Source organism: Octopus sinensis, linkage group LG6 (genome assembly GCF_006345805.1).
Source record: "Octopus sinensis linkage group LG6, ASM634580v1, whole genome shotgun sequence".
Lineage (NCBI taxonomy): Eukaryota > Metazoa > Mollusca > Cephalopoda > Octopoda > Octopodidae > Octopus > Octopus sinensis.
The window spans coordinates 109658961-109677191 of NC_043002.1; the positions used below are offsets into that span (position 1 = coordinate 109658961).

The 18231-nt window shown below is 39.5% G+C and overlaps 1 protein-coding gene across 4 annotated transcripts in view; it reads right to left on the reverse strand.

Annotated features, from left to right (window-relative positions):
• LOC115212848 (cysteine-rich motor neuron 1 protein) overlaps window positions 1-18231 on the reverse strand; it is a 108135-nt gene that overhangs the window by 36120 nt on the left and 53784 nt on the right. For all 4 annotated transcript variants that reach the window (XR_004999807.1, XM_029781625.2, XM_029781623.2 and 1 more), the window contains exon 2: window positions 1838-2104. Coding sequence is in view for 3 of the 4 variants with exons in the window: in XM_029781625.2 (XP_029637485.1) it covers window positions 1838-2104 (267 nt within the window). In the remaining variant the exon portion in view is untranslated. The remainder of the gene's footprint in view (window positions 1-1837; window positions 2105-18231) is intronic.

The following is an 18231-nucleotide window of genomic DNA, read 5'->3' on the forward strand; positions in this document are numbered from 1 at the left end:
ATATATTTACCTGTTAGGCAAGCCAAGTCAAACCTCACTCCACTACCCCTTTTGCTTGCTTTAATACATGCAGTTCTGACACCTGGTGATTGTTGTTGTTGTTTTTGTTTAACCCTAGGCCAGTCCTGATGGAGCAGACCTATGATCAAAAGTATTCTGGATGTGACTGACTTGTCATTTTTTTTTTTAAGTTACCTTTAATTACACTGTTTAATGTGTCCTTCCCTTTATTAAAAAGGTGGAGTGCCATTTGAGGGAAATTTGGCTGCTATTTCTACCAGATGGAAAGACCACAGAGAGGTTTCCTCATGACTTGATGGTGATGTAGTGTAAGATGATAGGGGGGGAGGGGAGAGAAGGTGGAGGGGAGAACATGAGATAAATTAAAACATGTCAACAGGTGCCCTCCCTAGTAAGGGGGTGGTGAGGAAGGTGATGTGTAAGGTGGTGGTGGAAGTGCGGGAGTGTAAGGTAGTGGAGAAGGGTGGTGCAGTGTGGTAGTGGTGGTGGTGGTGGTGTGTGTGGGATGTTTTGTTATTGTCATGTAAGGAATGTCTTGAGAATTGCTGGAATGTGACGAGACTAAAAGATATGAGAGACAATTGGACTTTGGTGCCTCCACACACGGTTCTAATGGTGGCTGTGTTGTCTGTCTAAAGATTGAACACATTAAAGGGATATGTGTACGCTACTTTAAAGAAAGTAGGGAGTCGGTGAAGGGTAGAACGCGCTGATCAACGCAAACTACATTGTTGGTTTAAAATCATCATCATCATCATCATCGTTTAGCATTCACCTTCCGTTGAGGCAGATTTTCTATGGCCATGCCAGCACCGCCTCGACTGGCTTCTGTGCCGGTGGCACATAAAAAGCACCAACCGATCGTGGCCGATACCAGACCCCTCTGGCACCTGTGCAGGTAGCACGTAAAAAGCACCCACTACACTCGCGGTAGTGGTTGGCGTTAGGAAGGGCATCCAGCTGTAGAAACACTGCCAGATCAGACTGGAGCCTGGAGCAGCCCCTGGCTCCCCAGACCCCGGTCGAACCGTCCAACCCGTGCTAGCGCGGAAAACGGACGTTAAACGATGATGATGATGATGATGAGATGCCCTTCCTGTCACCAACCCTTACCTGTTTCCAAGCTAGGTAATAAATACTTCCATAATGGCCAGATAGGTTTTTTTTTCCAAAGAAGATTGGAAATGGTGGGCACTGCTTGCTTTATGGTGACACAACTATCAAATGATGTCAAAACAGAGAGACACTAACACACACATATACCTGATGGGCTTCGTTCAGTTTCCAACGATCAAATTCACTTAAAAGGCTAGGCCCAGATCTACGGAAAACATCTGCTCAAGGAGCCATGCAGTGAGGCTGAACCAGGAACTTGCTAGAAATAGTAAATTGCATCCTACCATTTTGGAAAAGAGAAAGAAAGAAAGAAAATGCAGTCCTAAACAAACCCTAAAAATAAATGGGGTGGTCACTGTTGGAATACCTTTGATCAAAGGCCTTTTTCATCGGGTTAATCTGGGGATTAACCCTTTCGTTACCAACCTGGCCAAAGCCGGCTCTGGCTCTGTAGTACAAATGTCTTGTTTCCATAAGTTTTGCATTAAAATATACCACCAAACCTTAGTCGCAATTTATGTTCCTAACACTTGTTTAATGGTAAACTAAGTTATTTTACTAAATTCTTTGTTATATTTAAAATAATTGAAAGGAACACAGAGCATCTCAAAATAAATATAGTAACGAAAGGGTTAAGCAACAAAACCTGTAACTTCTTACTCGCAAGATAACCCTACAGCAAAACCCCACACAAACTTACTGTTCCGTTTACAGACGAAGTTATCACAGCAATCTCCTGGCTTTCTGGTGCCATGGTGCACTCGCTGCGGAAGGTATCCAACAATGCACTTTGGTATGTTGCAAGCATCCATATTGCACTGACAAGTGAGTCTCTCCTTGCAGCAGATCTCCATTGATGCGCTTCCGGTTGCACCACTCACATTGGCCACAAGTAAAGAATCCCTTGGACACTGGTACTTTATTGTGGTATCACAGCCAACATTGCGACATGGATCGGGGATGTCATCTGAAAAACAGCAGACACACAGACAGACATATACAGATGGGTGATAACAGTAAATATATTGCAAGACATGTTATATGTGTGTGTGTGTGTGTATGAGTGTGAGAGTGTATATAGTGTGTGTGTATGTGTGTGTGTGTGTGTTATGTGTGTGCAAAAGTAGGTGCACAGTAAGTATCACATGAATGTTATAATAATTAATTCATTAAAATTATTAGCATATTAAAGTAGTTAATCTCATTTTTGATATTTTCAGTGTCATTAATCATTAGAGTACATTTATCATTTCAAAATCTCTCTAAAGAAGACTATGGCAGTCCAGAAAAACAGGACGAATGCTGCCGCTGATTAGCTCCAAGAGGCCATCACCTCTAGCTAGCTATGTGACACACAAACATGTGTCCATATATATAGACCTTTGAACAGACAGTCAACAGCGACACCTGCTAGGTTTGACTACTCCACATTGATAAGGGGAAAATACCCCGAAATTAGTCTGTGGATGTCTGAACCAGCATGGGGAAGCTGATGACCTCACCTGTTTGAAGGTTGTAATGGACACAGGTTTGTGTGTCTCATAGCTAGCTAGAGATGATGGCCTCTTGGAGCTAATCAATGGCAGCATTCGTCCTATTTTTCTGGACTGCCATGTTAGCGTGGCAATATTATTAATACATTTATCATAACTATAATAATAATTTTAAAGTAATATCTACCAAATCCACTCACAAGGCTTTGGTCAGCCCAAGGCATAGCAGAAGACACTTGCTCAAGGTGCCATGCAGTGGGACTGAACCTGGAACCATGTGGTGGTAAGCAAGCTACTTACCACAGAGCCATATATATATATACATATACATACACACACACAATATATATGAGGTCTGCTTTGGCATGGTTTCCTGTAGCTAGTTGCCTTTCTTAATGGCACCCACTTCATAGAGTGAACTAAGTGCTTTTACTGTGGCATTAGCATCAGTGAGGTGGCCAGGTGACTTTCAAGAGATGACCACCCAGATGAGGAAGGGGTGTAGCATCGAATGAAGTGGCTTTATGCCAGGTGATGAGAGGCTTAAAGCATGACAGAGGAACGACAGAATAATTGGCACTATGCCAAAATTTGGAAAAGCATCCAACACATTCTGTGAAGTGGTTGGCATTAGGAAGGGCACCCAGTTGTAGAAACCAAGTGAAAACAGACAAAGGAACCAGGGGTGGCCCCTGGCCTTGCCAGTTCTGGTCAAGCCGTCCAACCCATGTCAGCATGGAAAATTGATGACAATGATGATGATGATGATGCTCATTCAGAAAGACAAAATTTTTCCCAACATTTTAAGGTGAAATCAAACCCATCACAGCTCCCAAAAGGTGTCTTATTATAAGGGATTTACATTGTTAATCCAGTCGGAAGAGAGAGAGAAGATAGTAGTGATGATGTAGTCAGGGCATATTCCCAAGTTACAGGAAGAAAATATAAGTGATAGAGAGGTGAGCAGGGTAAGTGGGTAGATACGTTGTTAAGTTCATGGGGAATGTGGAAGGAGAGTGGGAGACGGCAGAGATGTGGATGGAGATGTGGAATGCAGGGAAGAGGTGAAAGCTGTCAAGTGAACATCATTGGTCTCTTTGAGAGCCTCTCATTACTCTAACACCCCTTAACACTTACCTCTCTACCCCCATGTCCTTTTTGTCATACAACCTTCTGTCTCTTGGCAATAAACACACACAATCTCACATCATCATCATCATCATCATCATCAATATAATCACAGGCACTCACCAGACATACAAGCAATGCAAAACTAAAAATATGACCGGGTGGGGGGGGATGATTCCATACCAAGGTTTGATACTAAATTTGGGGTGTGACTTGTACATGAGCAAATACAACAAATATGTTTATTAATTCTTCAGCATTTAAACCATCCATATCAGGCCCAAATATTCCACCTATTTGATGTTCAAACCAGCTAAATCTGGCCTCTCACACATAACCTACAATGTCATTTTAATAATAAAGAATTACATCAATGAAATCAGATCGTGTGTGAGAAATTCAAAATAATGCAGGAGTGGCTGTGTGGTAAGCAGCTTGCTAACCAACCACATGGTTCCAGTTTCAGTCCCACTGCGTGGCACCTTGGGCAAGTGTCTTCTACTATAGCCCCGGGCCGACCAATGCCTTGTGAGTGGATTTGGTAGACAGAAACTGAAAGAAGCCCGTCGTATATATATATATATATATACACACACACACACACACACACACACACAGGCGCAGAAGTGGCTGTGTGGTAAGTAGGTTGCTGACCAACCACATGGTTCTGGGTTCAGTCCCACTGCGTGGCATCTTGGGCAAGTGTCTTCTGCTATAGCCCCGGGCCGACCAATGCCTTGTGAGTGGATTTGGTAGATGGAAACTGAAAGAAGCCTGTCGTATGTATGTATGTGTGTGTGTGTGTTTGTCCCCTTAGCATTGCTTGACAACTGATGCTGGTGTGTTTACGTCCCCGTCACTTAGCGGTTCGGTAAAAGAGACCGATAGAATAAGTACTGGGCTTACAAAGAATAAGTCCTGGGGTCGATTTGTTCGACTAAAAGGCGGTGCTCCAGCATGGCTGCAGTCAAACGACTGAAACAAGTAAAATGACAAAAGAATAAATGAGCATTACATTTGACAGAGTAGTCTGACTGCAAAAGGGTCAAATGAATGCTGACACTCAACAAGTCTCATGTGGGGGAGGGGCGGTCCTACACAGGCATTGCTCCCTCTCTGGGACTGTGCATCTATGGGGTCATGAACATAGAACCACATCCAGAGAAAGGTAATACATGTTAAACTAATTAGCAGAGATGTAGATGTTAGACTGAGATCTGATGGCAACAAGTATTCTGAAATGTCAAGAATATTTCTTAGGATTCTTGTGGAAAACAAAACAGCATTTTTTCTGTATTCTTTAATTTCTTAGCAAGTAGTTTGGGCATTATACCAAATGCACCAATTACCACAAGAACAGTTATTATTAATATTATTATATTTTGGCCTTGTGCCTATAGTAGAAATAATAATAATAATAATAATAATAATATAATAATAATAATATAATAATAATAATAATAATAGTAATAATAATAATAATAATAATAATAATAATAAATAATAATAATAATAATAATAATAATAATAATAATATAATAATAATAATAATAATAATAATATAATAATATAATAATAATATAATATAATAATAATAATAATAATATATAATAATAATAATAATAATAATAATATAATAATAATAATAATAATATAATAATAATAATAATAATAATAGTAATAATAATAATAATAATTATTATTATTATTATTATTATTATTTATTTGTTTATTGCCCACAGGGGGCTAAACACAGAGGGGACAAACAAGGACAAAGGGATTAAGTTGATTACATTCACCCCAGTACATAACTGGTACTTATTTAATCAACCCCGAAAGGATGAAAGGCTAAGTCGGTCTCGGTGGAATTTGAACTCAGAACGTAGTGGCAGATGAAATACCGCTAAGCATTTTGCTTGGCATGCTAACGTTTCTGCCAGCTCGCCACCTTTTATTATTATTATTATTGAGCAGTGCATGCCATCAAAGTGAGACTGGGGTAAAATATATGAAGCCCAGTATATCCCTCATGGCTACCCGTCTGATAAGGGTACACCAGGCACATGCATCACAACAAATATGTGCGTGACATGGTGATCTCATATCAAGATTAACAGCACATGACCTTGCAGGTGGGGCCCAGTTAGAATTTTTTTCAGGTTGAGTAGCACATCCTGCTCAAAAGGTCCCTGAATAAGGCTTGTTTAAGTATGTTGAATGAAACACGTATGTTTCCAAAGGTGAATTATTCCAACCCCAAAGAATCCCTCTCAACACATGGCTATGATGCTCCCCCACTACTTCTGCTCGTGATCAGAGATGCACATATCTTCAGCCACTAAGGGACATGCTCAACTGGTTAAGGTCAAACAATTGACAAGCAAATCTTTGGTACTGAGCAGAATATTTGCTGTAGCCCATCTTTTATACCAAGACAAAACAATGTACATAATAACACTTCCAATCAGTTAAGATCAGAAGCCATGAGAGCTATTGCCTGGTTATTATTATTATTATTATTGACTTCCATTGTGTGAAGAAGCTATCTTGCTTCCCTCTTTGAAAACTGATCAATTCAAATCTTATCAAATGAAATTTTCATTGAAGTATTTGTAAAGATGACAATAACCTCCTCAGGAAGGTCTGCTCTCAATATGTGGAGTGAGACAACCTGCAAAAACATGAGGTTTGTTTCATAAAACTTTTAAACTTTTATTCGCATACATTTCATTTTCACGTCGAAAATGGTCACCACACAAGACTAAACACTGCAATGGCAAAAAAACAAAAACAAAAACAAATCAAAACACACAACTGAGTGTACAAGAGGAAAATGAAAACCCAGTTTTAGTGAACAATTAACTGGAGAAAAAGTGCCAAATTCTCAAATAAGTAATTTAGGACACGACGATGATGGTGGCGATGACAACAACAACAACAACAAAAATAGTATCAGTGATTCTTGGTTTCAAATAATGAGGGTCTGTTCACACAGCAGTTGTTGTGTGAAGGCAAACCTTCCCTTAATATGAACTGAACATATAGAACTTTTTAGATGTATTAAGGTTACATGAAAAAAAAATGCAAGTGGGAAAATTTTATAAGCCCAAACAGCATTTCCTTGCTACAGGAGCTAATCCAGAAAAGAGCAAAGAAAAAGAATATATATCTCTGCTTATGAAAGGAATAGAATTAAATGTCAAGTAGTACAAAAACTCTTCAAGATATATTGGGAGAAGATCTCTCAAGTGAGAATGGCAAAAGCTATGGCACTGATAGCTGCACCTTTAAAACTGAAGATACAAGTAATACACTGGCTGGAATTGCCAGACATATCTCTGGCAATATATTTGTACCCTGGTACATAGGTCAAAGAAATACAAGAGTGGCAGTAAGAGACATCAAAAAATGACATAGATTCATCTCTAAGTAGTGACTTTTGGGAGAGAGGTCAAAGAAGGATTAATGAAAAGTGACATGTGGTTAGGGAGGGCCAAAATGGGTTAGTAAGTCATAATTCAGAGGCCACAGAGCCACGCTGGAACTGTGTACAGTAGAAGGCACCTAGACAAAGGGCGTGGAATTAATGATACAGAGTAGAAAGCCTAACCGTCAGATTTGTTAAGAGTGAAAATCTCCTTAGAGTTGAAAGCAGAGAAGTATTGGAAAGGCTAAGCAAATTAGAAATATTTTTATGCTGACTATCAGAAATAGATGAACAAACAACCTGTTCCATAACAGTTCCAACCAGTAGTATTACACCTTCATTATGTAACGAAGGGAAAAAATAATTACAGAGAAAAAGAAGCCTCAATGCAGGACAAGAAAAACAAGTGATGAGGAACAGATTCTTTCAAACAATGACAACAAAAAAATACTGCCTCAGGAAAATAAAAAAGAAAATTAAGAGAATGAAGATGAATTCAGTGGCTTTCAAAAATCAAACGAATTATTAATAGACAAAATTATTCATCTGTAGTGCCATGGGCTTTTCTAAAGTATGACCAGAATACAAACAACATGTGAACGGTAGATTATTGGTAGAATTAAAATTAAGCATTACACCAAACTTATTTTTCAACACCAAATGTCTCAAAAAATGCTCATTGGGGCATTTGGCTGCACTTACACAAAATTTCAGGAATGTGTGTGTGTGTGCGCACACATGTATGCCTACCTTTAAAATTCTTAATACATCTTTCCATATATTGCAGGTTTCTCACGCCTACCTTCATTTTTGCATTATCACACCACATTTTCCTTCTCTTTCTTTATAATCTCCCATGAACATTATATATCTCTTTGAGCTTTTGTTACTAATAAAGATGATGGTAATTATTATTATAATTAAGGTGGAAAACTGACAGAATCATTAGCACACTGGACAAAATGCTTAGAGGTATTTCACCTATCTTTATGTTCTGAGTTCAAATTCCACTGAAGTTGACTTTATCTTTCATCCTTTCTGGGTCAATAAATTAAGCACCAGATGTGTACTGGGGTCGATCTAATCCACTGGCCCCCTCCCTCCACAAAATTTCAGGCCTTATGCCTAGAATAGAAAAGAATACTTTGCCTTTTATTTTGTCTGTCTTTACATTCTGAGTTCAAATTCCACTGAAGATGCCTTTGCCTTTCATCCTTTCGGGGTCGATCTAATCGACTGCCGCCCCCTCCCCCAAAATTCTGGGCCTTGTGCCTAGAGTAGAAAAGATTTTGTTAAAAGTGGCAAGCTGGTAGAACTGTTAGCATATCAGACAAAATGCCAAGAGACATTTTATCCATCTTTACGTTCTGAGCTCAGCTTTGCCTTCATCCTTAAACAGCCAATAAAATAAGTACCAGTTGACCACTGGTGTTGATGTAATTGGCCTTCCCCTTCCCTCAAAAACTGCTGGTACTATGCCAAAATTTGAAAAAGCATTCAATACATTCTGTGAAGTGGTTGGCATCAGGAAGGGCACCCAGTTGTAGAAACCAAGCGAAAACAGACAATGGAACCAAGGCTGACTCCTGGCCTTGCCAGTTCCGGTCAAGCCGTCCAGCATGGAAAACTGATGACAATGATAATGATAATGTTCATTCAGAAAGACAAAAGTTTTCCTAACATTTTAAGGTGAAATCAAACCCATCACAGCTTCCAAAAGGATTGCTAACCCACAAGCATTAGCAGTGAAATAAACCCTCTAATCACTTAATTAGAGTTTTAATTTTGTTTTTATTATGGGATAATGAAGTCTGGTGTTACAATGCAAGTGAGAAAATTTTATAAGCCCAAACAGCATTTCCTTGCTACAGGAGCTAATCCAGAAAAGGGCAAAGAAAAAGAATATATATCTCTGCTTATGAAAGGAATAGAATTAAATGTCAAGTAGTACAAAAAACTCTTCAAGATATATTGGGAGAAGTTCTCTCAAGTGAGAATGGCAAAAGCTATGGCACTAATAGCTGCACCTTTGTCTGATATGCTAACAGTTCTACCAGCTTGCCACTTTTAACAAAATCTTTTCTACTCAAGGCACAAGGCCCAGAATTTTGGGGGAGGGAGCGGCAGTCGATTAGATTGACCCCGAAAGTATGAAAGGCAAAGGCATTCTCAGTGGAATAAAACGACAGTCATCACACATACACACATAGGCAAACACACACCACACCACAAACCAATAACATATGTTGGATCAGGGACTGACCTGGGGCTAAATTACAACAACAAGAACAACAACCAGCAGCAGTGAGAGGTGATTCTAAGAAAATTTTCCACATTCACACAACAGATGGTGGAGGTGGGGTGGTGCCTTGTCCACCTATCTGCCAGATATGGTGTGGGAGGGAGTTGGGGGTGTGGAGACTGATGGCAGTGTGGCGGTGGTGGCTCGTGGCGATTACACAGTGTCTCCATGTAACCTTCATCTTTAATAGGATTACAAACCTAAAATATCTCAACTGAGAACTGACTGCACTTATTGGTCCTAAAGAGATCATAATTATCTCATGCTCCCCCCACCCCATATATACATATACATATATATAATACATACATATATATATATATATATATATATATATATATATATATATATACATATATATATTATACATATAAACATAAATATATACATATCTATGTAAACATATATATATATATATATTATGGCTGCCCCCACATACATACATATATATATATATATATATATATATATATTATATATATATATATATATATATATATATATATATTATATATATATATACATACCCGCACACACACAAGAAATAATTGAGATTCAGTTGAATTCGGTACTTCAGTTGAAGCACGAAGTCAGTATGGTATTATCCGCACAGCTCAGCTCAGAAGTAAGGTGAATAAAATCAAAATAATGATATCTTGATATCCTGTTGCTTGTTTTGATTTTATATATATATATATATATATATATATATATATATAAATATATATATACACACACACATATATATACATACATATATGTACATATACATACATACATACATACATATATATATATATATAAACACTCACTCACATGCATGTATATATATATATATATGCACACATACATATATATATATATACATATACATATACAAACATAAATGTATATACACACCTACATGTATCCACATATATGTGCATACATGCACACATACATATATATATACACACACAGAGACACACACATATATATATATATGTATGTATGTATAAAATACCAGTTTTACACTCAGTGACATTTTCAGCAGCAAGCTGTAAACATCACACACCTCTACAAGCCACCGCCATGACCACCACCACCACCACCACAGCAAACCTGACCCAAATTCCTTCCCTATACTATTGCCTGTCTCCTCCATATAGCCTCCACCTCTGCACTATGTCATAACAAAACCCGGGTGTGGGGGGGGGCAGTCAGGGAGAACCCATGGCTGACCTTGAACCATTACCATCACCACCAGCAGCTTCTATCATATATCATTGCCATTACACCACATCACCACTGCCACCACCTCACACTGTCATCACCACTAAATCTACCATCACACACTAACCTCATAAAGACTTACCACCACCATCACGTCCCCCCCCAACTATCTCTGCTCCCCACCTGCATCCCTCTAACCCCCTACATACTACAAGAGCCAACAAAGGGAGCCTCTATATCATCGCTCGATCTGCTAAAAATAGCAACTAAATATTCTTCAAATCACACACCGAAGGAGACATTGGTTAACATGTTTGATGAGATCGTCATGGCTGGACTGTCTTTGATCATAAATCACTGTTCTGCCAGAACTAACTTATTTACACAACCCTCTGTCCCATAGAGTACAGAACCATAGCATATACTGTCATCACTATACACACACACAACCATAAGTACATCCGACACATGACAAAGTCTCTGTCCATTGGTGTTGATGGTGACCATTCAATTGTTTGGATCAAGTGAATCTCTCTCCTGCAATTAACCCTTTCGTTACTGAATTTATTTTGAGATGCTCAGTGTTTCTTCCAATTATGTTAAATATAACAAAGAATTAAGTAAAATAACATCGTTATCATTAGCTAGAGTTAGGGACATAAATTGTGTGTAAGGTTTGGTGGAAGGTTTTAATTCAGAACTTTTGAAAACCAGACATTTGTACTAAAGAGCCAGAGCCGGTTTCAGCCGGGTTGGTAACGAAAGGGTTAAAGTACAAGAGACCGAATATACCACAGACATGTGTGACCTCAGACAGAGGATAACCCTCTGACAGAACTGACATGTCACCATGTGGCCCAGTGGTCAGGGTGTTGCACCCATGACTGCAACATTGTGGTTTCAATTCCTGCACTGAACACTTCATCGTGTATGTTGCCCCAGTCCACTCAGCTGTCAATGAATCACCCTGCAACAAACTGACCCCCCACTTCAAGGGGACTGCTGTGACCTCGGTCACTTATGATGCGATGAAAACTGGGTGACTGGTTCCCATGAGGCCAAAGAGTTGAGACAGTAATGTCCAGGGTGTTGATGATGATGATGATGATGATGTGGAAAGACTAGATTATCATATTATGGATTATAAGGGAAGAGAGGGAAAAGGGGTGGTGGTGGTGGTGGCAGAATTGACCCCAGTACTGAACTGGGAAGAATAGAGAACAGGCTTGGCCTTGTGACCTTAGCAGGATTTGATTTCAGAGTACAGAGTACAAGGAACAAGATTGAATAAATGACACGATTTTGCTAATTACGCACCTGACACATACACAGACACACACACACACACGGCAAAAACACAGACATCAAGTTCCACCAGAAGGAGAATAAGAGATGTCATCTCATTGTTATATGCACACACACTACCACAACTACCACACACACACCACCACCACCACCACCACTACCACAATAATATACACAAATTCCTCTCTGCATCACACACACATATACACACACAACCACCAAAGAACACGTACAAATTCAACATTGCATCACACACACACATGACACACCCAGCACTGCAATGAAAAACCAATGACAGAATGTCCAAGTGGTTGCGTCACCTGTTAGAAATAGCAGCAGCCAAAACTTGCCCATATCACACTCCATTGTCTTGAAGAAGGATACAGATAATGTAATTCTGCGTTCTCTGCACATGGGAAAAAGATGGAATGGTCATGGGTGGAACGCTTTTGATCATAAGTGTGTTGACTCAGGACTGACCTCGGGCTAAACAACCATCTCCACTACCTATAACCATTACAGTACACATCACTACCTATAACCATTACAGTACACCACCACTACAAGTACTAATTCCTCTGACAATCCAACTGTGACCAATCAGACCTTCCCTTATTAACCAACTCCCTTTGTTAACACTGTTTCACCTGAATGACTTCCAGATATTTCACTGGATTTCTCCACTCATGGCTGTCACCCTCAATTTACTCTCTGATGGTACTTAATTCCCCCGACTACTTCACCTAGTTTTGTTGTTTAACCCCAGGCTAGCTCTGATTAGGCAGGCCTATGATCAAAGATGCCCTTTGCATCTTATTCACACAAAACGTACCTTAAGGTAAAGCACTGTTTGTGGCTGTGTAGTTGTTGCTTAGCTCCAGGTCAGCCCTGATCTAGCAGATCTATAATCAAAGACATTCCAGCTGTGACCATCCCGTCTGTTTTTTCAGGTGTAGTATATTCTAGAATACCTTTGCCAGGCAGGAGTGATTTGAGGGATATCTGGCTGCTATTTTTAGCAGGTAGAGGAACAGCTATAGAGATCCTCATTCACATGTTTGTCTGGACTGATTAGAAAGAGCCGAGTGTTATTAGGGTGGTGTTTGAAGGTGGGGTGTTTATAGGGTGGTGTTGTAGATGTGATTAGACTGACTGGTAAGTGTTGTACAAGTGTTCTGGAAGTGTTGAAGTAGAATTCTGGGGTTGATTTCAATGCTTAGAGGAATGTAGTTCTTCAATCACTGCACTGTACCAATGTCTCAAGTAAGAACCTCTTGCTCCTTCTTCTGTACCCCCCCCAGCCAAAGATCCTCGTTTGCTTCCTGTTAATTGACATCTGAAGATAAATGAGAATGGTGGAGGGTCCTACATTTGGCACAGACAGAGAGGACACTGGACTTCAACCAAGTTTGAGAAAGAAGGAATGTAACTGATGATGATGATGATGATGATGGTAATGAAGTTAATGATAATTATAATTATAATGATTACAGCAATAAGGGTGACATTAATGATTATAATGATGATGGCTGTCAGTAATGAGGACGTCATAGCAACCGTCTCACTTAAAAGAGTAGACATTATTTAGTACTACTTTAGATAATGGTCTACTGGAGTATTTGTAACCTATGCTGTGAAATGACCCGATCTGGATTAGGATTAGGGTTAGGGTTAGGCTGCATGCACTTTATATACACTTGACGAGCTGGCAGAACTGTTAGCACACCGGGCGAAATGCGTAGCCGTATTTCGTCTGCCGTTACATTCTGAGTTCAAATTCCGCCGAGGTCGACTTTGCCTTTCATCCTTTCGGGGTCGATAAATTAAGTACCAGTTATGCACTGGGGTCGATGTAATCGACTTAATCCGTTTGTCTGTCCTTGTTTGTCCCTTCTATGTTTAGCCCCTTGTGGGTAGTAAAGAAACATATATACACTTGACGGATATTTGTCCTCATCTTGTTTGTTGTTAACACAACCTTTTAGCTGATATACCCTCCAGTTCAAACCTTGGTTCTCATTCCTAAGGTATTTTTCGATGTTGTTATTATTATTTATAATCCTGGGGTTAGTAGCCCAAGCTCTTAACCACTACACCATATGCCTGTGGGCAATTATGGAGTGAATTTTAGGACTTATACTCTTTACTCTTTTACTTGTTTCAGTCATTTGACTGCGGCCATGCTGGAGCACCGCCTTTAATCGAGCAACTCGACCTCAGGACTTATTCTTTTTGTAAGCCCAGTACTTATTCTATCGGTCTCTTTTGCCGAACCGCTAAGTAACGGGGACATAAACACACCAGCATCGGTTGTCAAGCAATGCTAGGGGGACAAACACAGACACACAAACACACACACGCATATATATATCTACATATATACGACGGGCTTCTTTCAGTTTCCGTCTACCAAATCCACTCACAAGGCTTTGGTCGGCCCGAGGCTATAGTAGAAGACACTTGCCCAAGGTGCCACGCAGTGGGACTGAACCCGGAACCATGTGGTTGGTAAACAAGCTACTTACCACACAGCCACTCTTGCGCCTATAAATCTAATATTTTCCTACCCTTCCTTAATACCGGTTCCCATATTCTACTCATATCTGCACTCCATCAAATGTAAATAATGTACATAATTCCTCATCTCTTAAATGTAGAACTGAAAGTGCAAATGGCTGGGTAGATTGTACATTAAATTGGCACCCAGTATTTTGTGTCGTATTGACAGAATTAATGAGATCAAAGCAATTAATGTTTAATGTTCCTTTTGAGCCATTGCAAGTTGATAGCTGCAGGAATCGGTTCTTTTCACTTTGAACGGCAGATCATGAAATTAAATATTTGTAACTAAACACTTTGAAACTTCAGACACTGGTAGAATGTGTCATATAAAACATATTTTACTCTTAGCATTTTTGAGAAAAACTTATATTTACGAAGTTATTTCATGTTAAAGTTGTATTTCGGTAATTTCAACCAATCAATGACGTGTATTCAGCTGAATAAAACTACTGCTGTTGTTTGTCAACAACAACTATCGGCGGAGTATATTTCGTTTGCCACTGTTATTTATGACATTGTTATTTATGACATCATCTCTCAGATGATAGAGAGGTGATAGGTGTTAGGGGATGCAATGTGTATGTGTGTGGGGTGGAGAGGGAGGAAGAGTCCCTCACAGACAAGCATAAACCAAGGGGGGTTAGGTTATCAAATCTGCTGTGGCAGACGGGTCTTCTTGAGTAAAGCAAGGTACCAGATATCTTGGTCCTTTGTAAGGTTCAGTGTCTGGAGATCGACCATCAGTACTTTGTCCCATGTCTTCCTGGGTCTCCCTCTTCCACGAGTTCTAGGGTATTTGCTTGGATTTCTTTCACTATAGCAAATACATGTATATATATTTGTTGGCACTCCGTCGCTTACGACGACGAGGGTTCCAGTTGATCCAGTCAACAGAACAGCCTGCTCATGAAATTAACGTGCAAGTGGCTGAGTACTCCACAGACATGTATACCCTTAACATAGTTCCTGGGGAGATTCAGCGTGACATAGAATGTGACAAGGCTGGCCCTTTTGAATTACAGGTACAACAGAAACAGGAAGAAAGAGTGAGAGAAAGTTGTGGTGAAAGAGTACAGCAGGGTTCGCCACCACCCCCTGCCGGAGACTCGTGGAGCTTTAGGTGTTTTCACTCAATAAACACTCACTGCGTCCGGTCTGGGAATTGAAACTGTTATCCTATGACCGCAAGTCCGCAGCCCTAACCACTGGGCCAGTGCGCCTGCACATATATATATATACACTCATACCTTGGTACTATGGATCTCCCTTTAATGGATTTCGGAAGCAGCAGAGAAAATGATGGCATATCAATAACATCACTTCACCATCCACGGTAAGTCTGATTTTAAATTAAAAATGTTCAATTTACTGTATTATAGTGTATATTTACAGTGTACAGGTATTTCACGCTGTCAGATTGGACAGTGGGCTTCATTAAAGGTATTTATTCCCATGTCTTTCATGATGTAATTCTTTAATTGACTGTAGCCATGCTGGAGCACCACCTTTAGTCGAACAAATCGACCCCAGGACTTATTCTTTGTAAGCCTAGTACTTATTCTATCGGGTCTCTTTTGCCAAACTACTAAGTTATGGGGACGTAAACACACCAATGTTAGTTGTCAAGCGAGAGTGGTGGTGGTGGGGGACAAACACATACAAATACATACATTATGGGCTTCTTTCAGTTTCCATCTACCAAATCCACTCACAAGGCCTTAGTCAACCCAAGGCTATAGTAGAAGACACTTTCCCAAAGTGTCATGTGGTAGGCTGAACCCGGAAGCATGTGGTTGGGAAGCAAGCTTCTTACCACACAGCCACCACTTCTAATGTAACCTAACCTTAGTGTTGGTACCTACAAACAATTGGCTTCATCGGACCAATGTTCCCCACTTTTAGCCTGTAGTACCGAAATAGGAGCGCATATATGTGTGTGTGTGTATATATATATATATACTAGCAGTATCGCCCGGCGTTGCTCGGGTTTGTAAGGGAAATAACTATATAAGCATTTTTAGAGAGTTACTTCCCTTATAGATGCCAATTCGGGCTTTCTTAGCCATTTCTGTTTTGGTGTCTTCAAGCCATGAAGTCGTTCTAAAAGAACGCTGGTCTCCTTGACAACGCATTACGACGTTGATTTCCTTACACTCCCTTCCCCACAGCTTCACGAGGGAGGGAAGAAGGGGGAGAAGCAAACACAGGTGCAGGTGTTTGAGCGTGGACGCCAACTCAGCCGCCATCGACACACGAAAAATTATGCATTAAAATGGAATAAAAAAATGATGTTAAATTATTTTTAAAATCGTAGACTCATCGTAGACGCACGCTAATAGCCAGACGGGCTCGATATTAATCACGACTATAAGATACTCGTTTTTGGTTAAACTGCACTGCAAAATGTGGGAGGAGTTAGGAATCTAAATTGTAGGAGACAGACACTCACACAACTACAGTTTTATATATATAGATATACATTCTTTTATTCTTTTACTTTTGTGGCCATGCTGGAGCACTACCTTTAGTCAAACAGATCAACCCCAGGGTTTTTTCGTTGTCAGCCTAGTACTTATTCTATCGATCTTAGCTGAACCGCTAAGTTATGAGGATGTAAACACACTAACATATACACATACATATATATATATATTGTGCGCAGCTGAAGAAGGCTATTGACATACATGTTACATCAATTATGCATTGATATAAACAGTCCAATAAAGCCAGAAACATATGTACCACTAAATCCTTTGCATCCTGTTTTTCTTTTGATAAATATACATATATATATATATTAACAATTAAGGAACGGCCATAATAGGCCAATCACCCACTAGAAATAACAGCCAAAGCTTCTACCGCAAATAAAGATCAATTCCGTAAACAGGAGAAAATTAAAAAAACATTTACCTCCTGTTTACGGAATTGATCTTTATTTGCGGTAGAAGCTTTGGCTGTTATTTCTAGTGGGTGAATGGCCTATTATGGCCGTTCCTTAATTGTTAATGTTGAACTTAAAAATGGTCTATGACTATTTAATTTTTTCCCACTGGGCCGCTGGTGGCAATAAAATTCTACAAAATTTTCCTTGCCACCCTATATTGATTACATATATATATATATATATATATATATATATAATAAAAATGGTAAATAATTTTTCAGTGGTTTTTCATATAACCAACAATTATTTACCGGTAAATTTCGGTATGTAAATATGACAATTCATCGTCAGGAACTTCTATAAATATATATATATATATATATATATAATATATATATATTATATATATATATGTGAAGTATATTTGCCACTTAAATGTGGCTAACCACTAAGGGTAGAGGCTACTGTAGCTGTAGCCCCAGGAGAACATCTCCTGCTAGCTATTGACACACTTTCTGTGCCCTATCAGTATTTGCAAAGGGAAGCCATCCTTCCTATCGGTGACCTGACGTGATACGCACGGGCCCGGGTTTCTGGGTATTTACCTGTCATCAGTGCATGACAATCAGCGGTCTTTGATGCGAAGGGGTTCCAATGCAAATACATATATCCTTTTTCCAGTGACGAAAAGTCACTGATCTCGAAAAAGTGTGAACAAGATACATACATACAGACAGACGTACAATACATACATATATAAAGTGCAGGTATAGGCTGT